Source organism: Taudactylus pleione, unplaced genomic scaffold (assembly GCF_031769625.1).
Source record: "Taudactylus pleione unplaced genomic scaffold, aTauple2 ptg000967l, whole genome shotgun sequence".
In the NCBI taxonomy this organism is placed as follows: domain Eukaryota; kingdom Metazoa; phylum Chordata; class Amphibia; order Anura; family Myobatrachidae; genus Taudactylus; species Taudactylus pleione.
Window position 1 is genome coordinate 3767817 of NW_028285368.1, and position 27580 is coordinate 3795396.

The following is a 27580-nucleotide window of genomic DNA, read 5'->3' on the forward strand; positions in this document are numbered from 1 at the left end:
GAAGACCAACACTGGAGACCATGGCCTATGTGGAAATGATCTTAGATTAGATTAGTAAGTGTCAGTACATGTGCAGTGTGACAGTTGATCCCCCCCAAACAAACAGGCACACACGCTCTTTCTCACTTATTATATAGATTAGGTATAGTGGTGCTTTAATGGTGTTTATTTTCCTAAAATTCAATATGGTTAGAAATTATACTGGTATATGCCAAAAAATACAGTCTGTAAGAGTGGGGCAGAGACTATAAATTGCACCTTTTAAGAGAAATTGGATGCACTTCTATATAGCCTATAATGAACTAGTGGCACTACTGTATGGCAGGTTATGAACTGGTGCCACTACTGTATTTTGTTATGAACTGGTGGTACTACTGAATGGGGACCCCACTGTGTGGCACACTATTAATTTGGTGCAAGAGATGTGCATGTGGTTGAGTTTGATGGTAATTGAAGTGGCTAATGTGGCGCTCTGTGGTTTATTAGGTCGTTAGTTTGAGTGACAGAATGAGCAGTTTGTGGGTGGTAACAGGGGAAGGTGCTTGTGAACGGGGGAGTGGAGATCCGAACGCAGGCGTGCCTGACTATGCGAACGGAGTTTTATGAGAGTGCATAATTAACAAAGTAGTGTCATGGCACACGTGACATGTGTGGTTTTTACACTGACTAGATCGTAGTGTTTGACAGAGGGTATGGTCAGCCTTAAGCTCTGCGATCAGCTCCGATGGGTCCCGATTAATCCTTATAACCCCGGAGATGACGTGTGTTGCGATCGAGAAGGGGGCGTGTTTTTAGTCTTACGGCTGCTTCTTACCCTCGCTCGTTCGGCTAACGATCCCATCTAAGCGACGCAACTTGTGATCTCTTCATTTGCATATCCGGCCCCTTTCCCCTATGACGAGCGGCCCCTTACGGCCGACTCTGAATGAGGTCCACTATGAGCTGGCGCCAAGATTTTAGAAAAAATTGTCAAGCACTGACCTATTCACATACAGAACAATCAAAGTGTTAATATATGTGAATTATACTCTTAACAATAATTCCCTAGGAAAGGTATCATACAGAACTAAGCATAATGTGACCTCCAGATGGAGAAGGAAAAGATCCAGAGAGAATAATAAAGTAAAAGGCAAACATTACTCCCAAAGCATACTAATGCAAATAGAGCAACCCATTTAAATAAAATTATGTAAATTAAATTTGAAAGGCACAATAAATAGGGTAGATGAAATACATTTGTTATTAGTAGGAGCTTTCAAGAAACAAAGGAGGTGGAATCATTTTCTTCAGGTACCCTACTGCTCTGCGATATGTATCTCTTCCATGTAATTTCTTATGTTAATGGGTAATTCAGCTATAATATCTTGTAAGGCTGCAAAAAGAACATTAATTCATAAAACATTCACAGCAATGTAAATATTAAGAACACAATTTAACCCAGAACTCATTCTAAAAAAATTCAGGCTTCCAAATGTACAATTATTTAAACATTAAAGTACAACCATTATTGCACATTTTACCCATAACATTGCAAAGGCATTTCAGAGAACAGAGCTTAAAGGTTCACTAGTACAGTATAATCAGTTACACCAATATTGCTTCCCCCACCCAATGCAAATAAGGGGATCACTCTCCTGTGTGCCCTGCAATTACCAGACACTGGGAGTAGGACAGTTCTGGAATGTGAACAATGGAGCTCAAAAGGGACACACCCATCTATTTGCTACAGGAGGGATAATATGATACTGAAGGTTCTTCAAAAATAAATCAATCAGCTTACCCATATTTGATGTGAGAAAAATTATCCTCACCTTAAACATTACTGGCGTGAACCAAGCAGGCATAAAAACCAAGTTGCATAGGCGAGAGGTTGGGCACTGCTGGTCAATGCAGACAAGTAATGCTACATCACCAAGCTTTCCTTGGCCCATGATCTCAACAGGAACTTTTAGAATTATTTCGTTTTGCTCTTCATAGACACCAGGCTGGAGCATAATACGGTCGTAAATATTAGCTGAAGCTAGGGCACTCCTGAGGTTCTCGAACTCACAGCCATACCCAACATAAAGAACCCTTCTATCCTTCTTCCTCCTAAATAAATATAAACAGTTGGAGGACTCAAGGTCTTGAGCATTCTTTGTCCAGGTTTTGGACGCTACGTAATGTTGTTTAAAAGCCTCTCTCCATGACTTTGGCTCTACTTCAGGATTGATGGGCCAGTTGGGGTGTCTGCATTGTACACAACCCAGGCAAAGCTGTCGCCATCTTGTGTTGTCCAGGCTGATTATGAGGTCATACCAGGATCTGCAGACCGATCCACATCTTCCAAGATCACGCAAAGGCAAGTAGGCTAGAATTAGACGCCACAGTTCAAGTGGTAGACCACCAATCTCCATAATATCCTGTAAAGTTAGAATAAGTTAAAACATGTCTGGAAAAATATATATAAAAAAAGCCCAATTTACATTACATTCTTAGAAAACTGTAAAAGTTAAATATTGATGGAAATTAAATAATTTTACATCTTTGGCAGCAGACATTTTATAAAGAACATATTTAAATCAGATAAATAATAGCTAAAAGTTTATTTAAATGGAACTTAGGTTAAAAAATTGTAAAGAAAACCCCTATGTCTAAACTTGCATGAAAAAATATATATGTATAGGATTTCTTACTTAGGAACCCATTATCCACAAAGTAATTGTTGCTCTTTGGTGAAAATAGAAGCTTGGACAGTCTGTGGCTTTGTTACTTCATGAAATTACATGAATTTATTCATTTTACCTTTTTTTAAACGAATTTGGATTGACTTGCATTTTTCAGCTTCATCTCCATTTTGGCTTCTTCAATCCTATTGCCAGTCGGTTACATCCCCTAGGTAACAATAATAACACGGGTAGTATTATACCTTTGTATGATTTTAAAAAAAATACATGGTACAAAAAAGTAAAATAATAAAAAAAAATAAAAAAATACAATAATTCAATACAACCACTCAGCAATTAGTTCTACTTCTAGTTAGACCACGAATACAAATTACAGATTGACTGTATAAGATTTGGTATGGGTTTTTTTTTTTTCTTTACATATGCATGCTGTTGTTATTATCATAATTGTTTATTTGTTAGTCACATGTACAACTATGCAGTACCGGACTGTCAGATACAAACTATAAAAAATAAAATTACAATTTCACATAAAAACAAAGCAAATACAGACAAGGTAGGTAAGTCAAGGAAAAGGTGGGTGTTGGGTGAAAGATCTGGAGTTTACAGATTTCTTGAGGGATGGAAAAAGACACCTTTATGTATTTGCAGAGGTTTTTTTCCCTTTTTTTCCTTTCAATTTCAATATCACATTTATTTAAATTGGTTTTCCATTGTGTGTTTTATGTCGTTACCACATTGAAATGAACAGACCACTGAAAAGAAAGTCTTCAGACTTTAACAACAGTCCAAGGGGGATTTTAACTATTATTTTAATATTAATCTTCTAGTACCGGGTTGGCCAACCGGTCCAGTGCAAAGAGCTAAAAATATCTGAAGGCAAGTTAAAGAGCCAATGGCTATCTGTCAAAAGGTCACGCCCCACTTTTTGTGCACTCGCCTTTGGTATGACATTTGCAGGAGCATGACCCTGTGTCACACTCCGGTTAGTTCACGCTGTTAGCGCATGCACACATTCACCGTGGAGGTAAAGCAGTCCATACACGGTACATTTTTTTTGCACGATTTCGATCAATCGTAATGATCAATCGTGCACATCGTGTGTTGTTTATGTAGGTTTATTATGTCGATGCGCGTCCCTGCCATCGTAGATTTGGATCATAGATCCTACAGCAAAACCGTAAGATTGCGATCTATCATGTACAATGTGATACACATGCATATTGGGATTGTATGATCGTGACGAATAATCGTACTCCATTTTGACCACATCGTATAGAGAATTTCAAGGGAAGAATCTCAAGGGAAATCGAACAACACATCATGACGTTTCTTAACCGCACAGGGTATAGCCGGCTTAACTGTTAACGTGAAAGAAAAAGCCAGAGCAATAAAAGAAAACATTGAAAAAGCCACGTTCTCATAAAATACACTGAAACAAGCCAGATCCACCTAAAATACATTTTAAAAACCACAACCACATAAAATACCTATAGTAATCCAGAACCACATAAAATACATTGAAAAAGCCAGAGCCGCATAACATATGTTTTAAAAACCACATCCACATAAAATACATTTTGAAATCCAGAACCATATAATACATTGAAAGCCACTGCAGCAGCCCCTCATGTGTCACTCCAGAGCCACATCCACCACGGAGTTCTCTCAACAGCCCCACTCTGTCCCCATAAACATGAAAGGCATCATCCGCCCCAGCACTCAGGCTGCCCCCCCACTGGCTCTCAGGCAGTAGTGCCCCCGTATGCAGCGCCCCTCTGTAGTTGTACCCCATATGCAGTGCCCCCCTGGAGTTGTGTCCCATATGCAGTGCCCCCCTGGAGTTGTGTCCCATATGCAGTGCCCCCCTGTACTTGTGCCCTTTATGCAGTTCCCCCTAAAGTAGTGCCCCGTATGCAGTGCCCCCAGCCCAGTACTTACCTGACCACGCTGCCGCAGTGCTGCTGCCTCTGACTGGATCAAACTAGATCCAGTAGGTGCATGGAGCACGCTCCATGTCATGAATTCACTCGCGCACTGCATCACTGGGAACGCTGGCCTCTGAAGCGATAAGAGGCTTCTTTAGCCTCTGATCGCTTCAGAGGCGAGCGTTCACAGTTCCAGCATGGGGAGCCGCATCTCAAAACTGGCACGACATAGGTGGATGGTGCCGGGAGCGTGACTGCATGATCGAGTCATCGTGGCCAGACCACTGCTATACAATGTTTATATTAACAGCACTGTAAAGCAGGGGCCGTGGCTATTATGATGTCATTCAGCATAAATCATGTAATCGGCCCCTTGGCCCTCCCACCTTACTCTGGGAAGTTGGTGGCAACAGGTGGACGGAGGGCACGGTGGGATACTTGTATGACTTTCCCAGTGACAAAAGCAGCACCGGCCATTCCGGGTGGTAGGCAAGTATGCTTTAAATAAAACGATATCCATTACATAACTGTCATTTGAATATGTTTTGGTAAACAACTAAAATAACAAAAACTGTATCAGTGTCCAAATATGTATGGACCAAACTGGATAGAATTCTTCTGTCATCCACCACAGTTGTTTTCCGGGTCTTTTGGTGTTGCTGAGCTCTCCGATGCGTTCTTTCTTTTTAAGAATGTTCCAAACAGTTGATTTGGCCACACCTAATGTTTTTGCTATCGCTCTGATGGGTTTGTTTTGATTTTTCAGCCTAATGATGGCTTGCTTCACTGATAGTGACAGCTCTTTGGATCTCATATTGAGAGTCGACAGCAGCTGATTCCAAATGCAAATGTCACACCTAGAATCAACTCCAGACCTTTTACCTGCTTAATTGATAATGAAATAATGAGGGAATAGCCCACACCTGTCCATGAAATAGCTTTTGAGTTGATAGTCCCATTACTTTTGGCCCCTTAAAAAGTGGGAGGCACATATAGAAACCATTGTAATTCCTACACCGTTCACCTGATTTGAATGTAATTACCCTCAAATGAAATCTGAAAGTCTGCAGTTAAAGCACATCTTGTTTGTTTCATTTCAAAGCCATTGTGGTGGTGAATAGAGGCCAAAATATGAAAATTCTATCTATGTCCCAATATTTATGCACCTGACTGTACATACACAAACAACCATACTGAAAAAAATATAATGATCACACTGGCAGTTCAAACTTGATTACAGCATATATCAGTACATATACACAAGGATATAAGCAGCGTAAAATTAAATAACTACGGATCATAGGGAACATATACCAAAAAATGGTCAGCATATAACATATCTTATCCCTACATAACCATCATAAAATGATCACATAACAGAAAATAGTAAATAACAAATAAAAAAATATATATCTGCCATAATAGGAAAATTAAATACAATTAAAATACAACCCCCTCATAACCTAAAGCAAGCCTCCCCATAAAGAATGCATGACCTAGCCCTAGATATACGTGGATCCCCTAACTCCCAACCCACAACTAACTACACTTATTACCTAAAATCCTAACCCCCAGGCCCAAATAAAGGATAATAACACAACATAAATGACAAAGGCAATGAACAAGCTAGGCTAGACTAGCCCCGGCTCTCCCGCAGCATTTGAAAATGGAGTACATAAGAAAATTAGAACTATATTGCAGGCCAGCACATTGTTAACAGAGAATAAAAGGAAAGATAATATAAAATACAACATACAAAACCAGGATATATAAATTTACATCCATAAGAAAAATAAAAAGGGAGTTAAAGAAGACATCCCAAGCAATGTGGCAAAGTAGCATGCATTAATATATTAGTCTGGCCAGTTCTCTATCCCTTCAAAGGATACATTTGAAATAATAGTCCCCAGCATATTTAAACAAGTCCCATAAACCCGGCACACAGAAAAATAAGGAACAAATTTTCAGGTAGACCGCAACAAGATCAGTAGTGATCACATCCATCGGAAAGGTTACATTCAGGACACAGTCAGTCACAAAAACTGTCAGAAGCCATCAGATATATAACTTGCTTAACTCCTTTACAACGCTTTCTCCCTGGTACAACAGGAAAACAGTATCCATCTGCATATTATCAAGCTTTATGAGTAGAAGCAATGAAAGCCTGGAGGATCTGTTGCAGAGAAGTAGCCATATTCTGGAAGAAATGTCCCAGGATAGGAATTTCAGCACAGCACAGAAATCAGAGCACCGACTGTAATGGAGACCAGCGTCAAGATGGTGGTGGCTACCATACCACCAAAAGCTCACCACCCTGTACCTCAGAGGATATAGCCTAATATAAGGCAGCAGGCATCAGATGTACTGGAACAACCAGGAAAGCCAAAAGAAGCAATGTCATGGGCAGAGTCCTGGACACACTACTCACGGTGTTACAGTAACAGCCGAGCAAGAAAATTTCAAGATTGCCACGGTAACTAAGTTAGTGAAGAGCCATGAGGGACCAGACCAGAGCTTCAGACATCTCAGCTGCACAGGTGGGGAGAGACTCAAAGGGCACCAGAGCAGGAGGAAACACTAGCTGGACATAGCGCAGGGATCACCGGACAGCAAGTTCTGGGTAAGGAGCCCACCGATATATAGCTCAGGAGGTGCAGGAGAGACTACCCCACCACTGTAGCAGGGGACTGATTTCTGTCTCATAAACAGGATGAAAGTGGCATAGCTGGCAAACGTCCTGCACCATGCTACTCCAGGCAACATCCCCTCATCCCTGCTGTGTTTCTGTTAACAACAGAGTATAACTCACACTTTAATCTGTTCCCCAACTGTTCTACATTGAGCCCAATTTCTGGATTCAGTGCTCCACCAGCAACCAAAAACCCTGTTCAAAAGTAAGCGGTTTGGAGGATTAGCCCTGAGCAATCACCAAAGAGGTGCTTATATACTACCCAGAAATGTACCCATTTCAAAGTGCTGGCAAAGGTGTCTGAACTTCCTACAACTAGGGCAAACATGTTATTGTGCAGCCAGTAAAGAGCTGGTTTGGCATAGCAGCACCTGCAAAGCGGTCAGTGATGACAAGTCGCTGACAACTAGCGTAACCTTAAAAAATGTGGTTTATGTTTTAGGACGCAGAATAAGTCCATCCAGTCACAGACATGTTGGAAACAAATGGGCTTCCATGACTTCAAGGAAGGTAGAGTAATTCAAAAAACACCATTTCATAACCAGGTGTTGGAAATAGCTTTGACTGATGTATTTTATAACAAATAATGGTCCCATTGGAAAGCAAGCTAAAGAAAACACAAAATTTATGGCTAGATTTACTGTGAGCATTTTCTAAATTCAACAAGGTATTTTCATACTCCCATCTACCGACAATGCTGGGTCAGAGCCGAACAGATAAAACGGTACCAAGCAGCACTTAACAACAGGTCATGGTCGAAACCTGAATACCAAAGGTAGTACCAGGGGGGGAGACGGAATCAGGTCACAAACGAAGCCAAAGTCTGATACAAGCAGCAGAATTCACTGGGATGCTGGAGTATGGTTTCAGAGCCTATACTCTGGCATTTGTTAGTGCCCGGAAACTCCCTCTTTAGGGAGAAGTTCGAATCTCGCTCTAAACATGACCTCACGTTTGGCACGCCCATCTCTTTAAATTCTTCTGCTGCCTGCACTGTGCAGCCACAGCAAAGCCTGGGACGGAGCCGGAAGCATGAACTCCGGCAGCGGGCGCCGAGGCTTTTATGTCCGCAGCCTGCCGCCGCACGGTCCGGCACACTGTGACAATATCACTCAATCGCTCTGATGTTAACCAGCTGAAGTGAAGAGGCAGTGTTCCACCTGTCATATGAGAGCGATTAAGCTCTGAAAATCCAACATGCATTGTTTTCTGAACATAACCTTTCCCATACAACAGTGGAGAAATATTCCCTAGGTTGATCACTGTCACATGGGAGTGGTTATGAACAGGAGCAATTACATGCTATGAACTTTCAGTTGATACCACTCTAATGCTACATACACATGGGTGTTACAATTCTGGGTTTATGTGTAGCTAATGCAAGATGAGAGCATGTAAAAAAATGAGAAAATATATAATCACTGTGTGAAATGCATTGCACAGTGCTGCACATTTTTACTAAATGCTTGTTGATAGCATTGCTGCCTCACAGCACTGAATTCAGGAGTATGATTCCTGATCTGAGCACTATCTGTTTGAGATCGTATCTTCCTGTGCTTGTAAAGGTGTCCTCTGGGTACTGGGTTCTACCCACACTCCAAAAAAAACATACTGGTAGGCCAAGTTGCTGCTGACTAATAGATACCATTTGTCTATGTGGGTGTTTGTGTGTTAATCAATTTAGATTGCAAGCTCCAATGGGGAAGGGACTGATGTGAATGACAAATACTCTGTGTGAGTGGTGAAGTTATACAAATAAAAATTAATAGTAGTAATAATAATAATAATTAGATGTGGTTAAAAGTATTCTATACAGTATACATTTGGCTTCAACAAGATAACAACTTCCTCAGTGATCACAGATACTCCTGTATAGGTGTCATTGACACCAATTAAAAGATGGTACTTTAAAAAAAAAAAAAAAAAAAAAAAAGTCTCATGTGTTCCTCTACGCATGAGACAAATTAGGGGAAATTAATTCTTGACATATGATGCATTTTTCACACTGGTGCATATGCTGTATCTCAAAGTCTTACTTTCTAAACAGCAGGATCTACTTAAGACAGTCTACTGGTAAATATAATGCATTCCATAATAAAAGGTAAATACTCCATGTTTACAGATTTACTACATGTAATAATTATTTGTTAAAAAGTAACAAATGCTTCATGATCTATATGTGTATGGTAAAGACATTGTGACAAAGGGGGTCATTCAGACCCGTTCGCGAGCAAAGGACGCTCGCAAACGGGTCGATGTTCCCCCACTGCGCATGCGCACGACGGAGGGAGCTCCGTCAGACGCATGCGCGAGACCAGGACTGCGACAGCCAAGCTGTCGCTCCGGGTCTCGCACCAAAGGGGGCGTGCTGTCGATGTTGATTGACAGCACGCCCCCTTTGGTGGGCGTGCCGGAGGCATGACTGCTAGACGGAGGCGTTCCCATGGGAACGCCTACCGTCTGGGGCCGGCCCCACTGACATCACTAGTGATGTCAGTGGGAGTGATTTTGGCTCTGACAGAGCCAAAATCACTCCTGGGCTTGTGGCAGCGAGACCCTACCGCAGGGTCTCCGTCGCAAGCCCGATGGTCGCGATGGTCAAGACCATCGCGACCATCATCATGGACGCTCGCATATGCTGTGGGTGGTCACCCACAGCTATGCGAGCGTCCAGGAGGACGCTCCATTTTCAGGGAAGAGGGCCCTGATTCAGAGCGAGCGCTCTGGTCAGAGCGTTCAGCTCTGAATCAGGCCCAATGCCCAGTAATCCCAGTATTATATGCTACAGATCTTTACATACAGCATTATCAGCAGTCCCTGCGCACTGATTGGGCACCAGTAATGTACTATCGGTTTCTTTTCTTGTTATCTATCCCACCTCTTGCTATGCAAAAGCTCTAATATCTTCAATTTAAGTGAAATGTAATGCTCATAATTTAAAGATGTCCATCTTAATTTTGACTAATTTTTCCAGTCCTTCTCTGCAAAGAATAGTAAATATACAAGCTGGGTGTGTCTGCATCATCAATAAGACTCTGGCACAGGAATGAATGGGTGCCCTCAGATAGTCCTTAAAGAAAGCTTCTAGACAACCAAAGTTTTATTAGATAAAATAGTTTTACAAATTATTTTTAGGCTGACCCCTCATAAACCATTTTGATAGTACTTTCCAAATATGTTCTGTATGTACAGATGTGTCCTCATACATCCAGCCTCAATATGCCACGCAGTGCGACTTGTCTGGCATGAGCGAGCTGCCAGGTACCATGCTACGCTGCTATCATTGGGTGTCTTTTTTCGCCAGAAATGCATCTAAGTCACAATGCAATGTGACTAGGACACACCAGCAGACTGTGCTGATTAATATGATATGCGACACTGTATATATGAACCACAATGGAACTTGGAATTAAAAAAGCTGCGGCCGCTACATTGTAGAACTTTGTATACAGATTCAGAGACTCAGTTACATACAAGTGTTGCATATCAAATCAATCAGCACAGTCTGTTGGTGCGTTCTAGTCGCATCACTTTGCAAGTTGGCAAATAAAGATGCAAAAAAAAGATGCCCAGTGCCAGCAAAGTCTCATGGAACCTGACGCGCAGAGAGAGAAGCTTTTTAGCAAGACTGCATCAAAGATGTATAAGAGCACATCTATAGAGGTGATCACATTCACATTGCAGAAAACAGTCATTGTACTGGAAAAAAATAAAAAAGTGTTAAATTATAAGATATGGACATTTCTCCATGTATTTACATTTGCAAAAGAGCTGAAGGTTAGCTACTATTCTCTGTTATCACCCATTTCACATTCTGAGAGGTAATCCAACATTGTTTGGATGCATTTTAGACCGAATAGACATCATATCACTACAAAAGTGGAAATGCCAAACAATTCGGATCAACATAGAGTCAGGAATATCTGGTCAGCTAATGACTTTCACCAAGAAGACCAATGTAAATAAGAAAAAATTCCTCTGTATTTTCAGACCCATCACAGATATATTCAGAATTGTTAATCCACTTATAGTAACTTGCCATATGATGTTCAAAACTCACCATTTAACCAGGGGAGCATTGTTATAGCTTATTAACCCCAATGAGCCTCCCACACCCTGTAAGCTGTCCCCAGTGAGCAGGTGGAGTAGCTTCACATTGTAAGCACACTCTGCTGATCACATACCAGGCTTGTGGGAAGAAAACGGGATGGGTACGGAATGCCAGCGTTTGGCATCCCGGTGGTCAGACAGGACAGGTTTAGAATACCGACACTTTGTCGGTCGGTATACTAACCCGCCACTTGCCCTCAGGATTCCGGCGGTCAGGATGCCGGCGCCGGGATTCTAATAGGTGTCGGAATTCCGGCGCTGGCATTCTGACCGCAAGAATCCCCTCAGTCGGTATTTTAACCGCATCCCGAAGACAACACCTACCTCCGAGGCGGCTAGCCCGAGATGGCATTAGCAGAGAACTTTCTACATGAAGCCACTCCCATTGTTGCATTGGCAGGCTTAAGCTGCGTACACACCAATACGACGGTGCAACCCAGTGACGGTGCAATTTAACAATACATTACGCATGGCATACACACTGAGCGATGTATCATTACATGCTGCATGTAACTGTACTGCGTCGTTCATTGCATCGTCCGATCTGCAATGAAGAACAGCAGATGGGACAATGCAATAAATGACCATCATGAATGACAGATCGGGCGTACACACTATATGATATATCGTTCCGATCCACATCAGAACAATATATCATACGATACATCATACAGTGTGTACCCAGTTTTACTGTGCTTCTAGGAGCTGCAGCTGATGCACTCCCCTATAAGCCGTGTCTGTGCACATGCTGGTGCCAATCACGACTGGTGTGACATCCCTGAATGGAGGTGCAGTGGCAGCCCCCCTTAGCCGTAAAGGTAAGAGACGCTGCTTATTGTGGGACAACATATGGCATTTTATAATTAAGTGAATCAATAATGATTTACTCCTTTTTGTATAAAAATACTCCTTAAAAATGTTGAGGAATATTTTCATTATGCCGAAACAAAACTACCGTGACCACTGTGCTTTGTCACAGACACTTACAAAAAACAATGCAGACTGCATTTCTAAATACATCTAAATGCAATACATTTTCTATGTGGTTAGATTTGTATTTTAAAACTGACAATTTTACAATACAATATTATTACATGCTTTTTACTAGTATTTTCAACAAAAATTGCTTCCTGTGTCACCATAATAAGTACTGCTGCTTTTGTTAGTGTTCATGTTTTCTCGATGCATATTATTTTAGCGGCGGTTTAGTTTTTCGGAAATACGAACACACCCGAACTTAAGGGTTCTGAGTCAAATATAGTCCCAGTTCGTATTGTCCCAGTTTGGAATCACTTTGGGGTTCCGAGTGGAACAGAGTCCGATTCGGGTCTGCTGTCAGTTCGGAACTCAGATTTAAAAACCGAACTTGTGTGTTTTGGATAGCATTTAAAGGTGCAGGCAAGTTTGGGAGAAGAATGCACAGATCACTATGATCTGTGCATGCGTCTTAGGATTTTATTTAAGCAGTTAAATAATTCAAATTAAAAAGAGCAACAGCGTGCGGTCCCCCTTCCCCCTAATTCCATAACCAGCCCTGGACCTTTTAGCCTGGTTTGGTCATGGAAAAATCGTGAGAAAAACCTGGTGTGGGGTTCCCAATATTTTCCATGTGGCAATGTCACAGCAGGAGGACACACAGTGTGGTGTCCTCCTGCCAAAGCATTAAACTAGCCCCAAACTGGTCAGCCCAGGGTTGGCAATCCTCATAAAGTGGGGACCACTCCTACCCACCCAAAAAAAAATGGGGTCCCACCCCCTGAGCATTAACCAGCTCTGGGATGACAGCCCAGGGCTCTAACCTGCATCCCTGGCAAGTGGGTGCCAGGGTAATGGGTTAACTGAAGTAATAATATTGTTACAGTGACACTAACGCAGCATTTTGCATGCAGCAGTGATCGCGGTGAGTGACAAAATTTGTGGGTCCCAGGGACCCACCACTTTGAATGAAATGGGGTCCTACCTGACCATTTCTGGGTCCCATCATAATTTATGCTTTAGAGCTCCCCATATGCTCTCAGACCTCCCCACATCCCCCTAAAATGTCCATCTGATACCCCCAACAGCATCAGATATCCCCACAGGCCCCTTAAATGCATGTTTTAATGCCTCCACGATTTTTCAGGTAATATGACTTTTCTGTTTACAAAATCCATAGTGAATTAAGTAGGTTTACCATATCATCACTTTAAACTGGGACACTCATGGATTACACAGGTTATGTGGCTCATTAAAACCAGGTGAAATCCAGGCATGAAGTCAGCCAGTCACAGAACCTTTGTAATTATTCATGTGTCCCGTTTTAAAGCTATAGTATGGTTAGCCTATGAATAACGCTTTAGGTAATAGGCATATTTATCAAAGGATAAATTCCCGGTCTTTACACATTATGCCACACATTAATGCCCTTTACACATTATGCCACACAGCAATGACCAGCCTTTACACATTATGCCATGCAGTAATACACCTCACAAATGATGCAGCACATTAATGCCCTTTAGTCCCCCTATGCAGTGCCCCCAGGAGTAGTCCCCCTATGCAGTGCCCCCAGGAGTAGTCCCCCTATGCAGTACCCCCAGGAGTAGTCCCCCTATGCAGTGCCCCCAGGAGTCCCCCATATGCCTCTTAGACCCCCTATGTAGTGGAGGTAGTTGCCCCCCAAATAGGAGTGACCTGGGATTTAGGCACAGGTCACTAAAGGGCAAATTAGTGGTCAACTACTGGGGACCCACCTATTTGCCCTTTAGTGACCTGGGCCTAATGCCCAGGTCACACACCTATTTGGGTGGGGCGGGGCAGATACCTTCAATTGGGCCTAATGCCCCCTATGTAGCCTGGGCCTTGTGCCCGCCTATATACCCACAGGCCTATTGCCTGAATTTATGCCACGGGCCTAGTGTCCGACAACCCTGGTGGTCTAGGGAGGGGTAAATAACGGTGGTCCAAGGCCGCCTACCCGCATGGTGGAAGAGGCTGCGGGGGGGGGGGGGGGGGGGAGCTTCGATAGCTCTTTTACTTTCCACCCCCGCAGTCCTCTCCGGTCCTCAGCTTCAGTCTTCTGCCGCTTGCCCGTCCTGCCCAGCGGTGCTGCCTCTTCCTTCTTGATCGCGCCACCTCTTCCTTCTTGATCACGCTGTCTTCTGGCCTCTTGTGTGGCCGCCGGAATTGTTGCCGCGCCGCTCTTCACTTGTCTTCAGGAGGTCTTCACTCCTCCCCTCCCCTCCGCCGCCGGACTGAATGTTCCCGCTCTGCAGCGTCTATTCAAGACGCTGCGAGTGGGCGGGGCTATGACGCGACGAGCCGCGATTGGCTTGCCGCGTCTGCCTCCTATTGGCTGCTGGACCGCGAGCCAAAAGCTCGTGGCCAGTGCCAAACCACCGCCGCCGCTTGGCTTCCGGGCAGCGAGCTCCGCTCAGCTCGCACCCGGAGCCAAGCTTCTCCCGCCGACACTGGTGGAAGGGACCGGGCGGTCCCTTCACCAGGTACCCGTCGCGGTGGCTTACCTGGTGCTGGGAACAAACACTGTCCCAGCGCCGGGCACGGACGCTGTGCCGATGCTGGGATCAGACACTTGATCCCAGCACTGCTTTCCACAGCAGCAGCCAATGAGAGTCTATCTGACTCTCATTGGCTGCTCTAACAGACAGCATTGTCTGTCTCTGCAGGGGGACGCGCTGTGCTGCAGCCAGCTGTCAGGGATTGGCCACAGCACAGCGCGTCCCGGGGACTTTAAAAAAGTGAGTCCTCAGTGCTCGATAGCGGGTAAAATACGCGCTATAGCGCGTATTTGCGAACACTGCATGCAGATATAGCCGCAGCCGCACACAGAATATAGGCATGCTGCATTTATATCATTGTAATCAGCAGAAGCTGCTTGTGCATCCTATTCACATCGCATTGCGAATAAGACACAATTAAAAAGGTAAGAAGTCGAGACGCTCAATGCTACAGAGTCACATTGCGCTTACGCGATGTGTTTAACGTGACTTGTAGCGCACGGAGATAAGATGTATTTGGACACATCTGTATTACATGATTTTAGCTGTTTTTGTGGGAAAAAAAAAAAAAAAAGTAAAACCAAAACATTTGAAGGTGGTTTTGTCCAAACCAAAACAAGACGATGAATTAGAAACACAACACATACGCACACATCTTTAGTAAATAACACTGGCAGCAATGTGACATGTGTTTTTACTTGCACTTTTCTAGTGATAATAAAATGCATTGCAAACATATGACTCCTCAGTGTTGAGGTTTTTTTTGCAGAGAACTGCAACATTTTTACAATATAATAATAATAAAAAAAAACACCATTAGTAAACACCTGCCAAATTTTGTTGTTAAATAGTGAAGGAAACAGTTGAAAGCTAACATTTTTTCCCTGCTTATACTCCCCTGAATACAATTTGTGACTGCGGACACATATCCCACATGGACTAGCATGCACCTTGATGTATGTATGTATGTATGATAAGAGTCCAACTGGACACACTGCATCCAATGTGCTTAATGAAGTCCAATATGTTTTTTTAAATAATTTGATAAAAGTTCCCCATCACACAAGTGAATACATACTGTAGAAACGTTTGGTTTACATGTGTGTTTGTTTGTTTTGTTTTTTATTACCAGAAAACTTCAGAAAGATATACCTGTAATTAAATCATCTTTTACTTAATGGATATTAACAAAATTGGTGTGCAGTTTGTGTACCACTTTTATACCTAAATTCTGGGTCTGACCCGGAAGTTGGAACAGGGTTCCAAACCAGATGAGACCCAGAATTTAGCCGGCGGCGACCCAAGATATTCCCGAGTCGGCGCCGTTCACACCGGAACCGGATCTGCAGTGATCTGGCTCTTCCGGCGTAGAAGTGGACGCTTGGAGATGACATCATCTCTAAGCGCCACTGAAGCAGATTGGCCGGCATGCGTGTGCTCCAGGTCAGCGTGACCCGGATTGCGCTGTTTACACTGCAGGGTTTCACGGGTCATTCCCATGTTAAACCCTGCAAGTTACCTGGGTTGGATTGCTGGGTCACTCGACCCAGGAATCCAACCCTGTCCTCTTTTACACCAAGGAGCTGCCAGAGTTAACCCTGCAATAGCCCGGGTTTTAGCACTGGTGTAAAAGGGGTATAAAGGTAAAAACAATCGAACTTGTGACTTATCTTGTATAGTGGAATTCTTCGCATTGTCTGTATATTATGGCCAAAGACATTTGCATCAAGTTAAATTAGCAACATGAGTTATCATCAGGGTTATATTCACAGATAGCATTAATGCAAATATCCCCTGATGGCTCTTCTGGCACTTCTCCAGATCAGTCGCGTGAACAATTGTACGTATACAGAGTGACATCAGGCACAGATAGAAGACATTAGCAACAAACCCCAGATAAACCTGCAATAGTTTGTGGCTAGGAACAGGTGCCACTTAGTTGCTAAGGACATTTGTGGAATTTCTGCCCCTTAAAATCTGCATTAAGCTGATTGTATGTTGAATTTTGAACATTATAAGCAAATTACTGATAAAATGTTATAATTCTCTTTGGACAGAAATAACCAATAAAAATGTTAAGCAGAGTAATAAGATTAAATTGTATTATTCAGCTGGAAAACCCCTGTATGATGGATGCATATGTAAAAATTAAAATAAAATAAAAAGGGAATTAGTCTAAGCAAGAGAACATATAATTACCCTTTAATGTCAGGCACATAATTATGCATTCACTTATGACACACAGAGAAAGAGGAATCTAGGGATCACCAGGCCCTGAGGGGCACAGCACATCAATTATAACACACTGCTGTAAACAAGGCACATTATGAAGTTTAACTAAAGGTTTTTCCACATCAGTCTCCTGAGATCTCAAACAAGTAACCTAGCATTGTGGTAAAGGTTTGAGATTTAGGTCTCATTTACACTTGCTCAAAGCCAATTAAACTGTTTACTTATGATTATAGTTGACAAAATCATATTAAGCAAATATGCCAATACATACACAGTGTCTAAGTGCTCACTTTGCATCAATTATAGCAGATTTTTATGTGATGTGTCGTTCTGGAAGGGCATGTTGCGTCCGGCCAGCATCTACTGCATGCAAGGGAAAACTTGCAACGTCAGCACTTGCGTTCGTGCCCTATATGTATGCGGCCAAGCATTGTGCCGAATTGAAATCCCACCAGTGATGTAAATGGGGACAAAGTACAAGGTTTTGTTTACATTTTCATAGGCATTTTGTTTCAAGCAGCAATCCATAAAGCCTGACATATTTCAGGCAACATATCCATAAACTAGTCTTGAAACTAACAAACTTGGAGGGTAAAATCATCATAGTCCAAAATCCTCATCAGTACAAAATCCTTTTAAACAACAGTCCCTTATTTATCAAAATTATTTCCTTTCAATGCACAGCCATACACTAACACATCACATCAGCGTGTATAGTTGAGGTGTGTGTGTATTCATATTTTTGTAGATATATATATATATATATATATATATATATAAATATTGTTGATGTATGTGCAACTATGATGAATATATGTGAGATGTGTGGGTTATGAATATATGTGTGTGCATTTGATGAATGTATGTTTGAGAGTAATACCTAAGTGTGAGTGATAAATTAACGTGTATATGTGGGTAATAAATGTAAATCTGTGGGTGATTTATGTACATGTGTGTTATAAATGAATAAATGTTGTTAATGAATGTACGAGTGTGGTCGATGAATGCACGTGTCATAGTCTAGGTGATAAATGTAGGCCAACATGCATTCTCATTTTACTGCGTGATAATACGTAATAACCCTGAATATTTGTCGTAGTTGTACTTTAAACATATTGTGGAAACAAGCCAGTCCCCAATTATCAAGAGCACTGAAAGCGCAACACAATTAACTTTGGTTTTACATTTACACCCATACTCAAAAATTGTCTGGTGTGTAAGGGCCTTAAGATGATCCAGTCCATTCAATGTGCACGCCTGCGTTCCCATCTTGCTTAGGTTTGTGGATATGTAAAGCCTCCCAGCAATAGGTTTTATTAATTTAAACTTTTTACTTTTTGTCTTAAAAACATTACTTATTTAAACTAATTGTGAGGGGACATGAGTACAGCATTTATTCTAAATACTTTTTTTTATCGTATTGTACACGTGGAAATGTGTTTTGCTGCGTGAGTGCAAATGAAAGATGCAAAGTGTGAGCTAGACTCTGCTAGTTCTGGTGTGTAATTCGCTGGTTCCAACATTTTCAAGAAGTTTGGATTTGTAAATGTGCAACAATAACAAGGAATGAAAAGAGTGTAAATTCTAAGCAAATGTCAAATCAGGGAGTGTAAAATGGGTGTTTACGTGTATACAAGTCACAAATTGATAAAAAGCCATAACAATACTTACATCCATTTGCTGAACTATAAATCTTACTTAATTAAAACAATGCTGTAATTTGATTTATCAATCATAAATATTCAGATAAATGTTTAGCTAGTTCTATCCCTATGGAAAATCCCTACTGAATGACATACATACATTATACAGCTGCTTCTGCACATAACAAATAAATGAGTAAGCTGCAATTTGGGTCTAGCACTACAGTTATCCCCACACTTTCAGGCTACAACAGACAATGATAAGATGTTAGGATAGTTTATGCCTCCTCGTCATCTCAATGTCACATAGAGCACACATATACATACATACATACATACATACATACATCACACACAGTGGCAGCAGTCTCCTGTGCACATCTCACCAGCCAAGGGATAAACTATTGGCTATATTAGATACGCTAAATAGCAATAACAAAACCAATTCTACTGCACAGCAGATAAAACAGACCGTAACATGAGAGCAGCTATTAATTAATATTAATTAATCAGGGAAACAAAGAAGCATAAAGTTCAACACTGACAGACAGTCAGCAGAGCCTACCTGCTCAGCAATCACCCCGCAGTGACCGCACACACACATACTACTACCGCTGCTGCTGTACCGGAGCCCCCGCACTACTGATACTGCTACAGAGACTACTGTGCTGCTGCCCGTACATTTATTCTTGCAGCTGCAGCAGCTAACCATAGAGAGCAGGAGGAGAGATGACTAGAGAAGCCCCTCCTGTAGTTTTCAATGAATACAGCAGCCATGCACCATAGAGATTTAAGAGAATGAAGGGAAGACTGAGCAGTGAGCAATAAGACTCGTAAAGATAAAGGAGGGGACTTACTCTATGGTGCTGATACTACTCCATCATGTGGTGGTGCTAGTATCAGGCTGAGGAGTCAACCACACAACCGTTATTCAACGTTTTTGGTTTTTTTTTAATCACATCACTATACACTCACCTACTAACACTACCACATTGTACACACCTACTAACACTACCACATTGTACACACCTACTGACACTACCACATTGTACTCACCTACTAACTCTACCACATTGTACACACCTACTGACACTACCACATTGTACACACCTGCTGACACTACCACATTGTACACACCTGCTGACACTATCACATTGTACACACCTACTAACACTATCACATTGTACACACCTACTGACACTACCACATTGTACACACCTACTGACACTATCACATTGTACACACCTACTGACACTACCACATTGTACACACCTACTGACACTATCACATTGTACACACCTACTGACACTACCACATTGTACACACCTACTGACACTATCACATTGTACACACCTACTGACACTACCACATTGTACACACCTACTGACACTACCACATTGTACTCACCTACTGACTCTACCACATTGTACACACCTACTGACACTACCACATTGTACACACCTGCTGACACTACCACATTGTACACACCTGCTGACACTACCACATTGTACACACCTGCTGACACTATCACATTGTACACACCTGCTGACACTACCACATTGTACACACCTACTGACACTACCACATTGTACACACCTACTGACTCTACCACATTGTACACACCTACTGACACTACCACATTGTACACACCTGCTGACACTACCACATTGTACACACCTGCTGACACTACCACATTGTACACACCTGCTGACACTATCACATTGTACACACCTGCTGACACTACCACATTGTACACACCTACTGACACTACCACATTGTACACACCTACTGACTCTACCACATTGTACACACCTACTGACACTACCACATTGTACACACCTACTGACACTACCACATTGTACACACCTACTGACACTACCACATTGTACACACCTGCTGACACTACCACATTGTACACACCTATTGACACTACCACATTGTACTCACCTACTAACTCTACCACATTGTACACACCTACTGACACTACCACATTGTACACACCTACTGACACTATCACATTGTACACACCTACTGACACTACCACATTGTACACACCTACTGACACTACCACATTGTACACACCTACTGACACTACCACATTGTACACACCTACTGACACTATCACATTGTACACACCTACTGACACTACCACATTGTACACACCTACTGACACTACCACATTGTACTCACCTACTGACTCTACCACATTGTACACACCTACTGACACTACCACATTGTACACACCTACTGACACTACCACATTGTACACACCTACTGACACTATCACATTGTACACACCTACTGACACTACCACATTGTACACACCTACTGACACTACCACATTGTACTCACCTACTGACTCTACCACATTGTACACACCTACTGACACTACCACATTGTACACACCTGCTGACACTACCACATTGTACACACCTGCTGACACTACCACATTGTACACACCTGCTGACACTATCACATTGTACACACCTGCTGACACTATCACATTGTACACACCTGCTGACACTACCACATTGTACACACCTACTGACACTACCACATTGTACACACCTGCTGACACTACCACATTGTACACACCTGCTGACACTATCACATTGTACACACCTACTAACACTATCACATTGTACACACCTACTGACACTACCACATTGTACACACCTACTGACACTATCACATTGTACACACCTACTGACACTACCACATTGTACACACCTACTGACACTACCACATTGTACACACCTACTGACACTATCACATTGTACACACCTACTGACACTACCACATTGTACACACCTGCTGACACTACCACATTGTACACACCTGCTGACACTATCACATTGTACACACCTACTAACACTATCACATTGTACACACCTACTGACACTATCACATTGTACACACCTACTGACACTACCACATTGTACACACCTACTGACACTACCACATTGTACACACCTACTGACACTACCACATTGTACACACCTACTGACACTATCACATTGTACACACCTACTGACACTACCACATTGTACACACCTACTGACACTACCACATTGTACACACCTGCTGACACTACCACATTGTACACACCTGCTGACACTATCACATTGTACACACCTACTAACACTATCACATTGTACACACCTACTGACACTACCACATTGTACACACCTACTGACACTATCACATTGTACACACCTACTGACACTACCACATTGTACACACCTACTGACACTACCACATTGTACACACCTACTGACACTATCACATTGTACACACCTACTGACACTACCACATTGTACACACCTACTGACACTATCACATTGTACACACCTACTGACACTACCACATTGTACACACCTACTGACACTACCACATTGTACTCACCTACTGACTCTACCACATTGTACACACCTACTGACACTACCACATTGTACACACCTGCTGACACTACCACATTGTACACACCTGCTGACACTACCACATTGTACACACCTGCTGACACTATCACATTGTACACACCTGCTGACACTACCACATTGTACACACCTACTGACACTACCACATTGTACACACCTACTGACTCTACCACATTGTACACACCTACTGACACTACCACATTGTACACACCTACTGACACTACCACATTGTACACACCTACTGACACTACCACATTGTACACACCTGCTGACACTACCACATTGTACACACCTATTGACACTACCACATTGTACTCACCTACTAACTCTACCACATTGTACACACCTACTGACACTACCACATTGTACACACCTACTGACACTATCACATTGTACACACCTACTGACACTACCACATTGTACACACCTACTGACACTACCACATTGTACACACCTACTGACACTACCACATTGTACACACCTACTGACACTATCACATTGTACACACCTACTGACACTACCACATTGTACACACCTACTGACACTACCACATTGTACTCACCTACTGACTCTACCACATTGTACACACCTACTGACACTACCACATTGTACACACCTACTGACACTACCACATTGTACACACCTACTGACACTATCACATTGTACACACCTACTGACACTACCACATTGTACACACCTACTGACACTACCACATTGTACTCACCTACTGACTCTACCACATTGTACACACCTACTGACACTACCACATTGTACACACCTGCTGACACTACCACATTGTACACACCTGCTGACACTACCACATTGTACACACCTGCTGACACTATCACATTGTACACACCTGCTGACACTATCACATTGTACACACCTGCTGACACTACCACATTGTACACACCTACTGACACTACCACATTGTACACACCTACTGACTCTACCACATTGTACACACCTACTGACACTACCACATTGTACACACCTACTGACACTACCACATTGTACACACCTACTGACACTACCACATTGTACACACCTGCTGACACTACCACATTGTACACACCTACTGACACTACCACATTGTACTCACCTACTAACTCTACCACATTGTACACACCTACTGACACTACCACATTGTACACACCTACTGACACTATCACATTGTACACACCTACTAACTCTACCACATTGTACACACCTACTGACACTACCACATTGTACACACCTACTGACACTATCACATTGTACACACCTACTGACACTATCACATTGTACACACCTACTGACACTATCACATTGTACACACCTACTAACTCTACCACATTGTACACACCTACTACACTACCACATTGTACACACCTACTAACTCTACCACATTGTACACACCTACTGACACTACCACATTGTACACACCTACTGACACTACCACATTGTACACACCTACTAACTCTACCACATTGTACACACCTACTAACACTACCACAGTGTACACACCTACTGACACTACCACAGTGTACTCACCTACTGACACTACCACATTGTACACACCTACTGACACTATCACATTGTACACACCTACTGACACTACCACATTGTACACACCTACTGACACTACCACATTGTACACACCTACTGACACTACCACATTGTACACACCTACTGACACTACCACATTGTACTCACCTACTGACTCTACCACATTGTACACACCTACTGACACTACCACATTGTACACACCTGCTGACACTACCACATTGTACACACCTGCTGACACTACCACATTGTACACACCTGCTGACACTACCACATTGTACACACCTGCTGACACTACCACATTGTACACACCTGCTGACACTACCACATTGTACACACCTACTGACACTATCACATTGTACACACCTACTGACACTACCACATTGTACACACCTACTGACACTATCACATTGTACACACCTACTGACACTACCACATTGTACACACCTACTGACTCTACCACATTGTACACACCTACTGACACTACCACATTGTACACACCTACTGACACTACCACATTGTACACACCTACTGACACTACCACATTGTACACACCTACTGACTCTACCACATTGTACACACCTACTGACACTACCACATTGTACACACCTACTGACTCTACCACATTGTACACACCTACTGAAACTATCACATTGTACACACCTACTAACACTACCACATTGTACACACCTACTAACTCTACCACATTGTACACACCTACTGACACTACCACATTGTACACACCTACTGACACTACCACATTGTACACACCTACTGACTCTACCACATTGTACACACCTACTGACACTACCACATTGTACACACCTACTGACTCTACCACATTGTACACACCTACTGAAACTATCACATTGTACACACCTACTAACACTACCACATTGTACACACCTACTAACTCTACCACATTGTACACACCTACTAACTCTACCACATTGTACACACCTACTAACACTACCACAGTGTACACACCTACTAACACTACCACAGTGTACACACCTACTGACACTATCACATTGTACACACCTACTGACACTACCACATTGTACACACCTACTGACACTACCACATTGTACACACCTACTGACACTACCACATTGTACACACCTACTGACACTATCACATTGTACACACCTACTGACTCTACCACATTGTACACACCTACTGACACTACCACATTGTACACACCTACTGACTCTACCACATTGTACACACCTACTGACTCTACCACATTGTACACACCTACTGACACTACCACATTGTACACACCTACTGACACTACCACATTGTACACACCTACTGACACTACCACATTGTACTCACCTACTAACTCTACCACATTGTACACACCTACTGACACTACCACATTGTACACACCTACTAACTCTACCACATTGTACACACCTACTGAAACTATCACATTGTACACACCTACTAACACTACCACATTGTACACACCTACTAACTCTACCACATTGTACACACCTACTGACACTACCACAGTGTACACACCTACTGACACTACCACATTGTACACACCTACTGACACTACCACAGTGTACACACCTACTGACACTACCACAGTGTACACACCTACTGACACTACCACAGTGTACTCACCTACTGACACTACCACATTGTACTCACCTACTGACACTACCACATTGTACACACCTACTAACTCTACCACATTGTACACACCTACTGACACTACCACATTGTACACACCTGCTGACACTACCACATTGTACACACCTGCTGACACTATCACATTGTACACACCTACTAACACTACCACATTGTACACACCTACTGACACTACCACATTGTACACACCTACTGACACTATCACATTGTACACACCTACTGACACTACCACATTGTACACACCTACTGACACTATCACATTGTACACACCTACTGACACTACCACATTGTACACACCTACTGACACTACCACATTGTACTCACCTACTGACTCTACCACATTGTACACACCTACTGACACTACCACATTGTACACACCTGCTGACACCACATTGTACACACCTGCTGACACTACCACATTGTACACACCTGCTGACACTACCACATTGTAAACACCTACTGACACTATCACATTGTACACACCTACTGACACTACCACATTGTACACACCTACTGACACTACCACATTGTACACACCTACTGACACTACCACATTGTACACACCTACTGACTCTACCACATTGTACACACCTACTGACACTACCACATTGTACACACCTACTGACTCTACCACATTGTACACACCTACTGACACTATCACATTGTACACACCTACTGACTCTACCACATTGTACACACCTACTGACACTATCACATTGTACACACCTGCTGACACTATCACATTGTACACACCTGCTGACACTATCACATTGTACACACCTGCTGACACTACCACATTGTAAACACCTGCTGACACTACCACATTGTACACACCTGCTGACACTACCACATTGTACACACCTGCTGACACTACCACATTGTACACACCTACTGACACTATCACATTGTACACACCTACTGACACTACCACATTGTACACACCTACTGACACTATCACATTGTACACACCTACTGACTCTACCACATTGTACACACCTACTGACACTACCACATTGTACACACCTACTGACACTACCACATTGTACACACCTACTGACACTACCACATTGTACTCACCTACTGACTCTACCACATTGTACACACCTACTGACACTACCACATTGTACACACCTGCTGACACTACCACATTGTACACACCTGCTGACACTATCACATTGTACACACCTGCTGACACTATCACATTGTACACACCTGCTGACACTACCACATTGTACACACCTGCTGACACTACCACATTGTACACACCTACTGACACTATCACATTGTACACACCTACTGACACTACCACATTGTACACACCTACTGACACTACCACATTGTACACACCTACTGACACTATCACATTGTACACACCTACTGACACTACCACATTGTACACACCTACTGACACTATCACATTGTACACACCTACTGACTCTATCACATTGTACACACCTACTGACACTACCACATTGTACACACCTACTGACACTACCACATTGTACACACCTACTGACTCTACCACATTGTACACACCTACTGACACTACCACATTGTACACACCTACTGACACTACCACATTGTACACACCTACTGACTCTACCACATTGTACACACCTACTGACACTACCACATTGTACACACCTACTAACTCTACCACATTGTACACACCTACTGAAACTATCACATAGTACACACCTACTAACACTACCACATTGTACACACCTACTAACTCTACCACATTGTACACACCTACTGACACTACCACAGTGTACACACCTACTGACACTACCACATTGTACACACCTACTGACACTACCACATTGTACTCACCTACTGACTCTACCACATTGTACACACCTGCTGACACTACCACATTGTACACACCTACTGACACTACCACATTTCACAGTGTACACCCCTACTGACACTACCACATTGTACACCCCTACTGACACTATCACATTGTACACACCTACTGACACTACCACATTGTTCACACCTACTAACTCTACCACATTGTACACACCTACTGACACTATCACATTGTACACCTACTGACACCACTACAGTGTACACACCTACTGACACTACCACATTGTACACACCTACTGACACTATCACATTGTACACACCTACTGACACTACCACATTGTACACACCTACTAACT

General features: G+C 42.7%; 1 protein-coding gene across 3 annotated transcripts in view; it reads right to left on the bottom strand.

The window, feature by feature from the left end:
- Positions 1–19503, bottom strand: part of FBXO10 (F-box protein 10) — a 149546-nt gene extending 130043 nt beyond the window's left edge. For 2 of the 3 annotated variants that reach the window (XM_088460125.1, XM_088460124.1), the window contains exons 1-3: positions 19331–19503; positions 2785–2874; positions 1812–2402 (exon numbers count right to left, since the gene is read on the bottom strand). In XM_088460125.1, coding sequence (XP_088316251.1) covers positions 1812–2396 — 585 coding nt within the window. In that variant the 5' untranslated portion in view covers positions 2397–2402; positions 2785–2874; positions 19331–19503. Of the gene's footprint in view, positions 1–1811; positions 2403–2784; positions 2875–19330 lie in introns of those variants that run through there. The other variant, XM_088460122.1, reaches the window with a different exon arrangement.
- Between the last annotated feature and the right edge of the window lie 8077 nt (positions 19504–27580).